Source organism: Megascapheus bottae, chromosome 23, assembly GCF_031878675.1.
Source record: "Megascapheus bottae isolate mThoBot1 chromosome 23, mThoBot2.hap1, whole genome shotgun sequence".
In the NCBI taxonomy this organism is placed as follows: Eukaryota; Metazoa; Chordata; class Mammalia; order Rodentia; family Geomyidae; genus Megascapheus; species Megascapheus bottae.
The window spans coordinates 5,435,267-5,451,755 of record NC_143531.1 but is presented as its reverse complement, the minus strand read 5'-3'; the positions used below and the strand labels follow the sequence as shown (position 1 = coordinate 5,451,755).

General features: G+C 38.0%; 1 protein-coding gene and 1 long non-coding RNA gene across 4 annotated transcripts in view; one reads left to right on the top strand and one right to left on the bottom strand.

Moving 5' to 3' along the window:
• Nucleotides 1-16,489, top strand: part of LOC150047258 (bifunctional heparan sulfate N-deacetylase/N-sulfotransferase 3) — a 137,775-nt gene that overhangs the window by 43,397 nt on the left and 77,889 nt on the right. For all 3 annotated transcript variants that reach the window (XM_090356652.1, XM_090356653.1, XM_090356654.1), the window contains exons 3-4: nucleotides 9,803-9,890; nucleotides 14,567-14,721. In XM_090356652.1, the coding sequence (XP_090212778.1) occupies nucleotides 9,803-9,890; nucleotides 14,567-14,721 (243 nt within the window). The remainder of the gene's footprint in view (nucleotides 1-9,802; nucleotides 9,891-14,566; nucleotides 14,722-16,489) is intronic.
• Nucleotides 1-16,489, bottom strand: part of LOC150047259 (uncharacterized) — a 79,239-nt gene that overhangs the window by 34,514 nt on the left and 28,236 nt on the right. The gene's annotated exons all lie outside the window — the stretch shown is intronic.

The following is a 16,489-nucleotide window of genomic DNA, read 5'->3' as shown; positions in this document are numbered from 1 at the left end:
ACAATGCTGACAGATTCTTTACAGTGTAAACTAGAATCAAAACTGGGCCTTTCTTCCCATTTTCTTCTCATTGGCATCATCACTGCAGTCAGGACTCTGGGCCAGGCTTTAAGACATTTCAGCTCTCCGCCACGTTCTCTCTCTTCAGAATTTCAGGAGAATTGTCTGGAAAGTCCCAGTAGCAGCATTCCAGGCCTTGTTCCAGCCTGCTCCTCCAAATGCTTTCAACCTCTGCCTGCCAATTGCAATGCTACTACCACATTTTCTGGGCCATTTACAGTAGCAGCGCTGCTCCTCAATTGTCTGCATGACTCCATTTGTCAGAGTCAGGCTAACTTTATAAAGAAAATACATTTACTCAGCTCATCATTTTTGAAGGCTAAAAGAAAAAAAGAATCTACACAGGATGGTGCCAGCCTGGACAAGCGCCACTCTGCACCTATTCCGCCCTTAACAGGATCATCTGCTGAGGAAAGCAGTTCTTGAAGCACAGGGCAAAGAGGAAATCACATGATCAAACAGGAAGTTGGCAAACCACAGACCTCTTGTTAGCCTGAGGACCTCTCAGTAGGCCTCACTTTCAGATTCTGTCTACATCATCATCACTTCCACCAGAGAGCCACCCTCTGGAGGCTGTTTCCAGCACCAGCGTCGACACTTCTGGGTCAGAGACTGTTATACTGTGCTCTGAAGCTCAGCTAGGCTTCTGGACTGGCATTTGTCTCCCGGAGACTTTCTGTGTATAGTTATATGGGTAGGCTGCCAGGAATTTCTCTCACCAGCTCCTTACCTATTGCCTTAAAAGTCTGTGCAAGTCTGTACCTGGCTTGTATGCCAGGACACCCTGGGTCATACATCCATGGCTCTCCTACAGCTTCTGCTCAGCTCATGGGACATGGAATTCAAACTGCCTTGTCACAGGAACTGATTTCCTTAGCACCTCTTCAAGGAGTTAGGTGTGTGAACAGTTTTTCAATGAGGTGTGCAGGCGGGGACCTGCTGTGTCATTTTATGTCTGTACTATTGTGTATCTCTATCACTTCTCTCTTTTCTCTTCATCAGATCATAACTCATGTTTTCCATACCAGTGAGTAAGTTAAATCTTTGCTTAGATGAGATGAGGACTTCGAAGTCCTTGTGATTGTGTCTCAGCTCCTGGGCTTTACATAGATTATTTCATTTAGAAACAAATGGATTATTATTTCATATCATTCCATAGAAACAAGTTTCATATTATTTCATAGAAACAAGTTATTATTATTCATAGAAACAATTTCATACTATTTCATAGAAACAAATGGAATATATATGGTTGCTTTTTTTGTTATTTTTGCTATAACAAGGAAACTGAGGTTCAGGAAAGACATTTGTGGAAGTGAAAGGTTAGTGTCCTTGAAACTGGGATCCAAGTCCAGGAAACTTCCTTCGGGAGCTCTACACCATTAATTATCTTTTTCCCATAGTATCTCAGTTCAAATACTGTCAGAAAGCCACAGAACGTTCGTTGCTTTTTTTCCTGTAGTTTGGCTTGGCTTGAAGTTATTGTCTGATGTTAGACCATTTCTATTTCTGGACCCTTTGTGTCAGCTAACCTTTTCTCTTCTCATCTTCAGTGCGATGATACCTTTCTTTTTCTACTGTTTCTCTGCTGTCACTCTCAGCATTGAGACCAGAGAAGCTGGAGTAGCCCAAAGGAATCTTTTCCTGAAATTTTAGTTGTTTTTGACCCTAGATTTATCCTCAGACCTCAATTGCTTCAAATTGCAGGTCAGAAGCATTTATTTGTTTATTGAATAAATATTTAAGAGTATACTGCTTGGATACAAGCAAGGCTCAACAAATGAAACAGAGGTCCTTTGGTCTGATCTCTTACCTTTAGTAGGAGGAGACAACAGTGAACCAGGAAATAGAGAGCTCAGCACCCTGTATATTGTCAACTGTGGAGATAACAACAATATAAGGCAAAAAGCAGAGGAAAGATTGAGGTGTAGACATGGTTCAAGTGGTAGAGTGTTTGCCTAGAGAACATGAAGTTCTGAATTCAAACCCCAATGCTGCCAATAATGATGATGATGATGATGATGATGATGATGATGATGATGATGATGATGGTGATGGTGATGATGGTAAAAATCTGGCCCTTAGAAGGTAAGGAAACATTGGTGTCAAATTTATAATATTTTCTTGTCAGAAAGCATCTTTGATAAACAACTATTTGAGGCATGACATAAAAGAAGTAGAATTAAAATACGTTGTTATGACAAAAGGAATTAGAGACAGTAAAAAGGAATGACAAGGCAAAAGCCTAGAAGCAGAAGTGAGTTGGTGTTTTCTCCAGCAGCAGGAAGGACTTAGAGCTGGAGCTAAGTGAGAAGGATGAACTGACACCTAATATTGCTTGCTGTCAATTCAGTCAAAAAGGGAATTAGCCATTAAATTTTGAACCATTTTTCTGAAAACTGTAGATCGCATTCATATTTTTATACACTTGTTTAGGGCTTTACAATTTAGAAAGACTTGCCCAAGCTATTTTCTCTTCTAAACATGATGGGTAGAAATGGATTACTTCAGCTAACACAACATGTGATACATTGGAGATACTTAATAAGTATAAATTGAATTCATTGGTTTATTAGAATAGCTTTTGACTGATCAACTTTAACATGTTCTTAAGATCCTTCTTTCTCTCTCTCTCCCTCTCCCTTCCTTTCTTTCTTTCTTTCTTTCTTTCTTTCTTTCTTTCTTTCTTTCTTTCTTTCTTTCTTTCTTTCTTTCTTTCTTTCTTTGTGTTTACCCTGAGGCTTGAACTCAGAGCCTGAGTACTATCTCTGAGCTTTTGTGCTCAAGGCTAATACTTTACCACTTGAGCAACAACTCCACTTCCAGCTTTTTATTTTATTTTATTTTTAGTGGTTAATTGAAGTTGTGAATTTCATGGAGTTTCCTGTCCAGGTTAGCTTTGAACTGCAATCCTCCCATCTTGACCTCATGAGTAGTTAGGTGGATCCATGTGCAGGTAGCCAACGCATTCATTCATATTGAACAGCTGGGGTGAGGTTATACTGCAGTTGTGACTCAGAAGACCTGGAGAAGTTCAGGTCAAGGGATTCCACTCTAGCTTGAAAACGTAGTAAATTTTTGTGACGTGCGCTTTTTTATAACCAACGCCTGTATTAAGTTCTTCTGCCATTTCCCTCCCAATCAGTTTCTATCAGCTCCCAATTTACATTACTTTACTCATTCTAGTCTCAGAAACTCAGTCACAAAACTTATGAGAACTATGTGAAAAGGTAAACTTGACTATAAGTGACAGTATGAACCCCCTTTTTGAGGCATTAGTTGGTTACAGGCTGTGCTGCTGTCACAAAATGTCTGGATAATGTGTGAGCAATCAATTTTTTTCTCACAATTCTGGAGGCTGGAAAGCCCTAGATAAAAATCCCCTGCACACTTGATATCAGGATCAAGTCTCTCTGCTTCTGAAGAGGAACTTCGTTGCTGGGTCTTCCCAAGGGGAGATCACTATATCTTCATGTGTTTCTGGGGACAGAAAAGCCAAGCACATATTCTAGAACTTCCCATAAGCAACCACAATTCCTTCCTCAACATCTACCATTTCTAAATGGTTTATGATTTAAGAGTTAATGGCAACTTATATGGAAATCAACTATTACTGCATGCTTACTCTAGTCCAGGAATTATGTTAAGCATCAAGCATTGATGATTTCAGACTTTAAAGGAAAATCAGATCTATAAATAAATTAGAAACTACCTTAAAACACTTGAAATCAAGAAACAGGTCAGTGATTCTTCGAATGTGGTGTGATATCACCTTCCTTCAGCAATACTGCTGAGAATCGCTATTCAAATCCAGGAATTTGCATTTTATTAAGCTTCCCAGTTGGTTTTCATGTGCACAGAAGCTTGAGAAGCACTCTACTAGGCCAGGCTTTTCCAGGAGCAATTGAAACTCAGTATTTTATATTTCTTTTCCAATGTGAAATATGTTGAAGTTTTTTTTCAGCAAGATTCAAAACAGTATATGAAAATAAAGGTAATATTCCAAAGGAAAGAATGGATGCATAATATTCTATAGGGTTCATTCTTAATCTTCATGATTTCATTGTATGACTGATCAATCTGAAATTCACCAGTTTCTTGATTTCAGCAACTCCTTACTTACCTTTGCCCTTGAGTTTGACCTTACCCGTGCCCTTGCCCTACCCCTCAACATGACACCGGGCTCTGGAAAATGAACTACTGAACAAGGTAAGGAGGCTACAGTGAAGCTTCAAACTCACTTTCCCATTCATATGGAACAGACCCTTCTGGGAACAAGATCCAAGTATGTGCCTTTGAAAGTTTTTATTACATTCGTTTCTAGAGAAGGACAGCTATGCTACTGAAAGGGTTTCCAGCGTAGCTGCTTAGGTATTCAAAGAAATCTATTTTTGCTCTAGCATAACAGAGAGGAGATTAGCAAGCCCCTTTCCTCTCATATGAAATCCTACACTTCCTTTCCCCTTCTCTTCCTACTAAAAGCAAGGACTTTAAATTATTAAAAATGATTCTGATTCCCATTTTCTGCAAAACTGAATGGGTGAGGTATGTCTAACAGTTTCCTAAAGATATCACATTGATAGTAATTATAAACTAAACTATGTTTTACATTTCTTTCTTTTTTATTGTCTGCTACTATTTTGATTCCTTAAGCATATCAACTACAAGCTAAATAAAATCTGCACAACAATTCTCCCCTAGTGGGAATTTGCATTTAATGGTTTCCTGTTTACAGATCATCATTCGCCAAGTTCATTTCAACAAATATTTTAGGTGAATTATTCCTTGCTATTGAATTTAGAGCCTCTGCAAAATGCACAAGAAGATCAGTTAAGGTTTGTAAGAGAAATAATTCAGAAATTCCATGTCAGTCTTTTCTCCTTAGCTTTCACACAAGCAGTCCTTACTCTGTTAATACAACTCTAACATAAAATACATGAGCACCAGGTAAACAACTCCGGTGTTATTTAGAAAAGGAAACAAGCCTTGTGAAGGTTGCTCTAATATAGTTGACGGATAATTTTCTTCTTTAGTGCTGATTGGACAACTTTCAAAATGCTAAGCATCAATTTGACAGCATACAATTTTAGGCATTTGTTTCTCTCTTTTTCTTTCAAATGGGTAAGGAGAAGAAATAGGGAGTCAAATTTGTGCCAGGACCAAAAAATAAATAATTAATAAAAGAGCTGTACAACTCTGTTTCCATGAGCTAGAAAGAGTGCATGGCAATATACCTATTTTGCCATTTCATTTTCACACTGAACCTGCCATCAAATTATTCCTCTTTAATTTTCTCGAGAAGGGGCCTGGGATTTGAAAGATTCGGTAACTAACTCAAGCCTACACAAGAGGCAGGGCTCTGTATCAGAGTTCTAAGTCATCCCACTTCCAGATGTGACCCTCATTTATCATGCCACGTTGGTGAGGTCATATTCAAGAACTTGCATGCAGCAGTTGGTGACACTGGCCAAAGACATTTTGACAAGAAAAATAATGTCTCCCTGTAATTAGCAAGCTTCTGGGTGAAAGCCCATGGAAAAACATAGATAATGCATTCTCACCTTTTGTCTTAAAGTCTTTAGTTTTAAGTTGGAAGAATAAATGTTGTTTTCCCTTCTAATACACTGACATTACATTTTGAAAATGGAAGTAGAGACTGTTTTACGTATACATTAGGTAAGACAGTGCTGTGTTTATAGGTTTCTGGCTACTGTAATTAGACATTTGAATTTTGTCTCTGATTGGTGCTGTTTGACATATTCAGTCTTTTAAAACAAATTGGTTAAACAAGATACATAACAACTACCATTGTTCTTAATTTTCAGGGCTTGGTTTCTTTTAATTAGATTCTGTTTGTCCTTTAGATTTTTCCTTTTAATGCTTGTAAATGTTCATAGCTTTGGTGAATGAGCACTTGAGAAACTAAGAAACTAGTGGGATAGCGTACAAATTCAAATTTGCAAAAGTTGTTAAAAATTTTTATTGTATTTTATTGCCTGGATAATGTATAGAGAGGTTACAGTTACATTCGTCAGATAGTAGGTGCATTACTTCTCACACATTGATACCCCTTCTTTTGTTTTTGTCCCCATTTCCTTCCCCTCACCGCCTCCCAGTCATCTTGTTTTCCCCCTTCCTTTCCTATTTCAAATAAACAAATAAGTGTATATACAGTTTACCAGGTAACTATGTCAGATATGATAACCACATGATATTAACCATAAGTAGAAAAAAAGAGAGAAGAAATAGCTTTACATAGTACATTAAGAACAACAATCACAATGATAAACCTCTTGTTTCAATATGCTGGAATTCATTTTGTTTAGCCTCATCCTATATGGCCTTATGTATATAGCTTTTGAGTATTGTGATCCTCTGCTAGGAGAGTCCTGGATGTGTACTAATTATTACAAATGAGGGAAACCAAAAGTCAGATACAGTAACCACACTAGATTAATCATAAGTGGAAAAAAAGAGAAAAGAAATAACTTTGCATAGTACATTAAGGACAGCAATCACAGATAAATACCTTGTTCCCATATCCTAGAGTTCATTTCATTTAGTCTCATCCTATATGACCATAGGTACATAGCTTTTAAGCTATTGTAATCCTCTGCTAGATGTGTACTAATTATTACAAATGAGGGAAACCATTGAGCCCATGTTCCTTTGGGTCTGGCAATGGTGCAATGTCATTCTTTCAGATGGCAGCATAGAATTCCATTGTGTATAAGTAAAATTTTTTAGTTGAATTGTATTCAAAACACAATCTTCTTGTGATTTAGTTGATTATGACATTCCTTTTTAAAGTCCTGATAAGTGTTTTCAAATTTATTGAAAATGGTTTTGTTTGCCAAAGCATAAAGAAAATTATGTTATGTTATATAAATGGCTATTTGTTACTTTATAAATATATATAAGTACTGGTAAAAGAGCAATAAATGTTATTTGACAAAAAGTGAGCAAAGTAAATGTATGAGAATAAATGATTCAGTGAATTAGTTTCTACTCATTTAATGTTCAGTATTCTATCCAGATCCATTAGAAAATTTGGTTTGGAAGACTAATATGACAGGATAAAGATTACAATACACAATTAAATGAGAAATTTAAACCTGTATCTTTTTAATATTTTATATATTTTTGTGGGTTATGGGACTTGAACTCAGCCTGAGCACTGTCCCTGAGCTCATCAGCTCAAGGCTACCCTTGAGCCAAGCCCCACTTCCCATTTTCTAGAGGTTAATTGGATAAAGAGTCTCAGATCTGGGGCCCAGAGTTTGGTCCAGTGGTAGAGTGTTTGCTTAGCATGCACAAAGACCCGGGTTTGATTCCTTAGTACCACATGCATAGAAAAAAAGCCAGAAGTGGTGCTGAGGCTCAAGTGGTAGAGCTCTAGCCTTGAGAAAGTCCAAGGACAGTGCTCAAGCTCTGAGCTCAAGCCCAGGACTGGCAAAAAAAAAAAAAAGTCTCAGGTCCTATTGTGCCCGGGCTGGCTTTGAACTTTGATCCTCAGTTCTCAGCCTCCTGAGTAGCTAGGATTACAGGCGTGAGCCACTGTGCCCAGCTGAAATCACTATTTTCAACACTGAAATTACATAACTAATTTCTAACAATTGTTGTAACAGGGCTGAATTGAGGACCTCATGAGTGCTCAATTTGCACTATGGTTGTTGCGCTATCATTTGACTCACATCTCTAGCTCAGCGTTTTGCTGTTACTTGGAGATAGAGTCTCATGGATCTTTCTACCTGTGTTGGCTTTGAACCATGATTCCCTAGATCTCAGCCTCCAGAGTGGCTGAATGGCAGCTTGAGCCACCATCACCCAGCCTCATTGGTTTTGAAATTAAACACCTCTGTCTTCAGAGGCGACTGAATGCACAGGTGTAGGGATGTCAACAGCTCAACACCTCTCTGGTTCATAGTTCTCCACCTAGCAGAGATTGTTTGCTTGTCCAAAAAAAAAAAACACTGTTGAATGTGGTATTATAAAACTGTTTAACTTATTATGGTTAGAGTTTATATATCATCATTTAGGCATATTGCATATAGAGAATGAAGCAAAGTGTCTTTGTATTATTTTACAATACTTTGTAAAGATGTTCAATTTAAAACAGATTAATGCAAAATAAAATCACTATAATAATGAGGAATTTAGAGAAAAGATACAATCTAAGAATAATGTTGGTGCTTAACCTCCTTGCACAGTATAGGCCAGGAATAAGCACATTTTTAAAAGGATGGAAATAGAAATATGTAGAATTGTTCTCACAGACACTGCAAAAATCTGATTCATAAAAACAATTTAAATATAAGAAGCATTATACTTTAAGTACATAAAACATCATCTAGAAATAAATTTCTTTCTTCACCATGCCCAAGCACAATTAGTATCTGCCATCTGTTTGCGTATATAACTTTAGGTGTTTTTGTGTTTGTTTTGAGTATCATAGTATGTGTGTCTGTGTGCATGGATGTGTGCATATATATGTCATTATCTGAGAGAAAATATAAAAACCAAAATTAAAGAATGATGAGGAAAAGGAGAAAAATAATGAGCTCATCAATTATTTACTCACAGGCTAGTAAATATTTTGTAAGATATAACATTGAATTCTTACCTCAACATAGTTTAAAATTTGTAAGAATTTTGGTATTGCATTGGCCTGTTTTGCACCCCTGTGACAAAATGCCCCACATAGCAATATAAAGCAAGGAAGTGCTTATTTTAGCTTGCGCTTTCAGAGAGCTCAGTTTTTAGGGGGCCAGGGAGGGGTGAGAGGGGTGATTCATGACAGAATAGAGCAGTGCACACCACGGCAGCTAGGAAGCAGAAAGAATCTCTGAGCTAGCAGTCTTTTTTCTCTCCAGAAAAGCACCCGGCCTGCTCAGTGACATTGCCTACATTCTGGGCCTGTCTTCCTCATTAATCCTCCCTGGAAACACCCAGCCATGTATGCATTGCTCATCTCCTATGTAATTTTCATTCCAGTCAAGTTCACCCAACGAAGTGGGTCAGACATGGTGGTACAATTCTGTAATACTGCCCTGGTAAAGTTAGCACAAGACCTAAACTGAAAAACAAACTAAAGGCCAAAGGACCAGCAAAGTAGTAGAGTGCTTGCTTAATAAGCAGGCATCCTGCAGTCCAAACCTTGGGACAGCATCAACAGAAAAAAGAAAATAAAAAAAAAGATTAACTACCACAGGTATTTTGGTATTTTGTTTAGGAAGGAAAGTGGAAATTACAAATCTGTTCTACTGTGATATATTCCTTTAATAATGATTATCTTTTGGGAATCTTATATTTAAGATAGAAGAGGCTTATGTTGAGAAGACAAAAGGTGTATCTGAGAAATTACAACCTTCTTCTTTCTCCAAGTGCTCTTACATAGCTTCATTCTTAATGAGAAAGCCAGGAATCTGTATGTCTCTGAGCCATAACAGAGATAACGCCTTATAAACTAGATACAATTTCCTTTGATGCACACAAGTTAAACTTTTCCCACCTATGTTTTTTCTGGCCGATACTTTTTGCTGATTTATTGCAATTGGAAGAATAAATACATGGTATGCTTTATGTGGTCTGAGAATTATCTTATTTCTTTTCATTACTGGATTTTCTCATGTTCAAGGGAGTGGCTTTACCTTCTGAATGCAAAAGGAAGCTGTTGTTTTTAAACTTCCCAATGCATTCTCAACCTGATAAACATAATTCTTTTTTTAATTCTCTATTTCAGGCTCTGCTTGATACTCAAAATCTTTTGCGTGCACAAATCACAAATTTCACATTCAACCTGGGATTTTCAGGGAAGTTTTACCATACAGGTAAGAAATAGGACTGGGAAAAGGGTAAACATTGTCCAAAAAGAAATGTACTCACTCCCCGACTTAGGTGACTGTAACCCCTTTGTACCACATCTTTATAATAACAAATCATTCATTAAATAAAAAAAGAAACAGGATTGGCTGTTCTCTGTTTACAGTTGTGTATCTTTCCAACATACATTATTACATTCCTCTTTTTACTTTTATTTTTACATTTTTATTTATTTATTTTGCTGGTTCTTGGGCTTGAACTCTGGACCTAAGCACTTTCACTGATCTAATTTTTCTCAAAGCTATAACTTAAGTTACGGCACCACTTCCAGCTTTCTTGAGTAGTTTATTGGAGATAAAAGTCTCATGAACTTTTGTACCTGCACCTGCTTTGAACCACAGTCCTCAGATCTCAGCCTCCTGAGTAGGATTACAGGTGTGAGCCACCAGTGCCTGACATGTTAATTACATTTTTTATGTTCTCCTTACCCACATTTTTCTTTATATCATTTAACTCCACTGAACATACCACTTCTAACCTTTAGGAAGTGTTAATGGTTTGAAAGCTTATGGCATTATATCATGAATAGTCTTTCTTTTATTGAACAATAATTTGTATATATAGAAAAGCCTAAGTAATAAACTTCAGTGAATATTTTCGTGTACCAGTATTGGAGCCACTAGTGTCTGGCATTCAGTGAATTTTTAATAAGCTGTAAACAACTGAGTTAACTCACAGATCCAGAGAAAGAGAATCAGTCAGATCACCCTGTGTGTTACTCACACTCACTAGCTAATCTCAAGACGGTCACTAAATTGACCTCTAATACTGCTTAGCTTGCTTTACCTACAGATGTGTATAAGGATCCACCTCCCCCCAGACTTTCCTATTCAACATTATTTTTTGTTTCATTGCTGATGCATAGGCTGTAACACTTTCATTTTTCATCTCTGTGTAGTATTTCATTGTTTGACTACGCCCACATTCCTTTATCCATTCCACTGCATGGGAAGTGGTCATGCTCTTTCCATGCTTTGGCTTATATGAATTGCTCTATTGTGAACCTTATTGTTCTTAGAGAATTCTTCTACTGGTTAGCAGTTGGGAGTAGAATTGCTAGATGGCACACAGAAGATAAGCTTTGCATAGAAAACACCCAACCAGTTTTTCAAGAAGATTTTACCAATTGCATACATGGCATGCAAGTATTTACTGCCAGCACATATAGTATTCCTCTGCTTTACAACCTGGCCAGCAGCAGTTGAGTTTGTTTGTTTTAATTTGAGCCTCTCTGGCGAGCATAGGAAAATATTATCCAATGTTTTTATTGTCTATTACTCTGATGGGTATAAATAGCACGTGTGCATCTTTCATATGTTCCTTAGCGATTTGAAAATGCTCTTTTGAGAAACATTTGGGATTTTTTTTTCATTTCATTATTATTAACTTGTGAAACATTCTCTGTGTGTGTTGGAGCTCAGCTTCAGAGCCTCCAGCTCTCACTCAGCTTGCTTCATCACTGTAACCCTTGAGCCATGTCATCCATCTGGCTTTTATTTTTCTGGTTAACTGAAGATAGTTTCTCAGCCCATTTCTACCTGGCTGGCTTTAAACCACAGTCCTATAGATCTCAGTGTCCTAAGATTGTGGATGCGAGCCACCAACACCTGGCCTGTTTTACTTTTGGAAGCAGGGTTTGGCTCTGTAATCCAGGCTGGCCTCAAACTTGCTGTGTATCCCATTATAGTCTTGAACTCCCAGTCCTGCTGTAGACTCCCAGAGTAGGGATTACATGTACTTGGCACCATTCTTAGCTCCAGACCAATTCTAAACAAAATTGAGGATGGCCCTCAATGTCTTGTTCTTGATTTAAGTTGGGAAACTTTCTGTGTATCTGTTCTTGTTCTCAAAATGAATCTTGCAATAGCATATTTTTCAGTGATTCTTTATTAGCTTAAGAGCACTCCCTTTCCTACACTCCTCAGAGTTTATCATGAATGGACGTTGAAAGTGCTTTCACAGTATAATTCCACGGTCACTCCTACACAAAAATGAACACTTGGATGAAGTTTTTACTTCATGAAAGCAAAAATTTTTAGTGTCTATTAGCCAGATACTGGTGGGTCATTCCTATAATCCTAGCTACTCAGAAGGCTGAGATCTGAGGATCGCAGTTCAAGCCCCACCTGGGCAGGAAAGTCCATGAGACTCTTTTCTCCAATTAACCACCAGAAAACTGGAAGTGGCGCTGTGGCCCAATGTGGTAGAATGGTAGCCTTGAGCTGAAATGATCAGGCCCACAGTTCAAGCCCCACATCCAACAATGACCAAAAAAATATCGATTTCAAAAATGGATTGATCATGTAGTGACAGCAAAATTGCCTTTTTCTCTAAGTAGCAGTCTAGAACAAGACCATGACATAAAATTTGACTCCAATGTTTTGCAAAAACTGACAATGTGAAAAAGCACTATGATATTGAATTAGTACATTCTTTTTTTTTCTTTTTTTATATATTTTTTATTTCCAGATAGATGGTGCATTAATTCCCATACATTGATACCCTTTCATATGTCTTGGTCCCCATTTCCCTCCCCCCACCCCCACCCCTCATGAATTAGTACATTCTGACCTTTGTTCTCACCATTTTGTCAGTAAGTGATAGCTACATGCTATCACTTGAATGTGGGGTTCCTTAATCAAAATTAAATGTCTCAATCTGCCCCACCATTCCAAGTGACTTCAGGTCAGTTACTTCATGGTTCTAAAGATCAATTTCCTTAACCTGTGAAGTGAGATTTGTAATGACCCTTACCTCATAGCATGTGGAAAGAAAGAAAAGAAATGATATTGCAAAGTACTGAATATAATACTGGGCTCAAGGTAAGGCTTAGTTAATGATAATTTTAGTATAATATCAAGAAGTAAGTATGCCCCAGGATAAATCACTTAACTATAAACCTAATAAAATGTATAAAGTTTTAGCTTAGTTCTATTACATGTGAAGGAATTTAACTCCTTATTCCTTTTCCTGTCTCCCATTCCAACAAAGAAGGCCAGAACAATTTAATTGTGAATAACTACATTTCCACTGTGATTATATTTTAGTCATAATGGTTAAAGTACCAAGTAACCGACACTTGTTCTCAGTATCATTAATTCTGATTTAAGACATCCCCAAAATGGAATTAAGATGAAACAATAAATGAGACTATTAAGAGAAAATAAAAGTCATAAAAATATGCCTACTATGAATTAAGATAAGGTCATCAGAGGCCAACAAAGCCTCTATAACTCCTTTGTTATTCTGATATATCAACATTTTTCAGTGCAGAATTCACCGTGATATGGATGAAAGGGTAATGTCTGCCTGACATATCACCCTAAAAGAGCCCTGCGATCTACTGTACTGTCCCAAAAAAAATAAACTTTAAGAAAAAAGAAAATCCATGTAGCAAATGAATGAAAGAGATAGAATAGGGCAGATGTAGGGGGAAAACAGAAGTTTATGTGACAAGGAAAAGAATCAGGAGCAGGAAGAGGGAAACTTTAAAACCCAGAGACTTTCAATACATTTTGTTGTCATCTCATTAGTGGGGGAGCAGAAATCAGGATTGAATTAATTACTAGGAAAGCCCAGGAGACTTTTGTCTGTTTGCCATGTGAAAACTGCCATAAAATGACTGACTTAAATGATACAGTGTCTGAGGGACACAAATTAAGAAATTATTTTGTTAGGACTAAACATAGAACCCATGTCAAAAATGATTTCCTACTAAGGATCACACTTTTTCCATAGTCATTCCCCACAATTTTTTCTGCAAACTACAAATTGTACAAAGATACTAAAGGTTAAGTGTTCTGAGGTCCATGAGAATGGTTATATATTTCTATCTGGTAACAATAGTTATATCTTATTCTGAACTTGTTTTTTCAATCCTTTGGTTTGAACTCCAGGTCTTGCTCTTGCCTAAGGTCTTGCTCTATAATGTGAGCCACTCCCTTAGCCTTTTTTGCTTTAGTGATTTCCAGGGATGATGAGGGAGGAGAAGGTCTCCCATTCTTGCCTAGGTCAGCCTGAACCCCAATCCCCTCATTTATACTTTCCACACAGCTGAACTGACAAATGTGCACCATCACACACAGCTATTGGTTCAGATGGGGTCTTTATAACTTTTCACTCAGGCTGTGTATGAACAACAGATCCTCTCAATCTCTGTTTCCTCCAGAGCAGAGATGACAGGAGTGAACCATCCTGCCCACCACAACATTTTTGTAAGGCTTATCTGAATCCCTGGTTGTCCGCACACAGGTTTTCCTTTGCTACATTTATGTACAAATCTTAGAAGCATTAAGACACTGTAAATGGTGTTTGCCAAAGACCAAATGAGAGGGTACATAGTTAGCCAGGTGAAATAGGTAGACAGATGATTAGATAGATAGATAGATAGATAGATAGATAGATAGATAGATAGATACATACATACATACATACATACATACATACATACATACATACATACATACATAGCTGGATGGAGGATAGATGGCTGGATAGAGAGAGAGAAGGATGGATGATGGATAGATGGATGGATGGATGGATGGATGGATGGATGGATGGATGGATGGATGGACAGATAGATGAATGTGCTCTGAATTAATTGAGTGTTTATCTTCCCCTACAGGGACACAGGAGGAAGATGAGGGTGACGACTGTCTCCTGGGGTCAGTGGACGAGTTCTGGTGGTTTCCACACATGTGGAGCCACATGCAGCCACACCTCTTCCACAATGAGTCCTCTTTGGTAGAACAGATGATTCTCAACAAAAAGTTTGCCTTAGTAAGTAGACCCTCTGCTTGCTGCATTGAGCTTGTGTTAACTATGGAGGGAAATGACAAGGTTTGGATTCTAGAAAGTTCTTTGGGCTTAATGGCCTTTTGGCACACTTCAACAGCCTTCAAGGATTATTAAGATCTTAGGTATCCAATCTTTGACCACGTGGCTCCACAGTTTGTATTATGAGCTCATCACTGCCTAACTCAGGAGAATTTTGAAGCCCACATGACTCAGTCACATGAAATATGTCCATAGCTCTCTTGTCTAAGAGGAGCTTGTCTGCTAACCTGGGGTTCTGCCACAATAACTGACTATAACTAGTGTTACATGACAGATAGAGGAAACCCTCAGTTTCCCTCCAGAGAAACAAGTGATGTTGGGGGTGGTAAGGTCAAGTTCTTACACCCTGAAATATAAACAAGCTTTTGTAGGAGGATGAATCAGAATATGCTAATGAAAGGGCAAAAGATGAGGTAGGAGGCTATGAAATAAATGGAGGGCAATAAGACATCCCCCTAAGCAGGCAATGGAAATGAAGGAAAACAGAAAGACATCTCAGGCACATGTATGATATTCAAGGGGCATTTATGCTTAGGGGGAGAAGGGAAGAGATAGAGTGCCTGCTGAAGCCACAGTTTTGATCAAGTGCAGTCAAAGAAGGATCAATAAACAAGATAAAAAGAAACCCCCAAAGGACCATTTTCAATGTGCACTGCCCATTGAGCAGCTCAGCTGGTGTAGGAAAGCACTCAGTCCTATGTTTAAACCTTGCAATATAATCACTGCCTTCCTGTCCCTAATTTTATGAGAATCTGCCATCCATAAAGCACTCAGTATCCCAGAATGAAAACAAATGCTAATGCACTTCATTGGCATGGAAAAGTGAAATTTTTAAGATTTGTTGAAATGTGATGTGTCTTTAGTGGAAGTTGGGTGGTACTACAGGAAGAATGAATTCCCAGTCCAGCCCTGAACTGGGTCCTGAATGGTCATGGTCATTTGTCCCTAATAGTAACCTTTAGAAACCTAATACTTATAGGTAGCAAGGGTTGACTGGATTTGCAAACTCTGAGAAGCTGGAGAGTCACCTTTTCCCCCAAGAAATAAGTAAATAAGAATGGTAAGTTACATGTGAAAGTAGAATTAACATTACACAGTTTGGAATGGTGTACTAAACAGAAACATCAATTCCGTTCTCTTCAGAAGTCTAATTAGCTATGTTAATCAGCAAGAGGAGATGTGGAGGAGAAAATTGCTTTAACACTGCTTCACAGATCTCTAGAGAATGGGATTTGTGAAAGAAGAAGAGTGAGTAAACACAGTAAAGAAAGGCAGCAGTAAAAGATGAAATACAGAGAAGGAGGGTAGCCTTCAAAGAGAATGCATGAAGGCAAGTTTGATAAAAAAGGAAGAATGCTCACTGTCACAAGCCTTGAAATAAACACCAGCAATTGTGCACTGGAAAGGTGTGGAGTGAGAGAAAGGAGGGAGGGTTAGATGAATAAAGAAGAGAAGAGGGGATAAATGCAGTCAAGAATCCGATATATATCCTACAAAATTAAGAAGAGGCCAGGAGTTTGGCTTAATGGTAGAGTGCTTGTCTAGCATGCACAAGGACCTGGGTTCAATTCCTTGGTACCACATGCATAGAAAAAAGCTGGAAGTGGTGCTGGGGCTCAGGGCAGACCACTAGCCTTGAGAAAAAAGAGCCCAAGTGCTCAGGCCCTGAGTTCAAGCCCCAAGCCTAGAAAACAAAAAGAAAGAAGAGTAA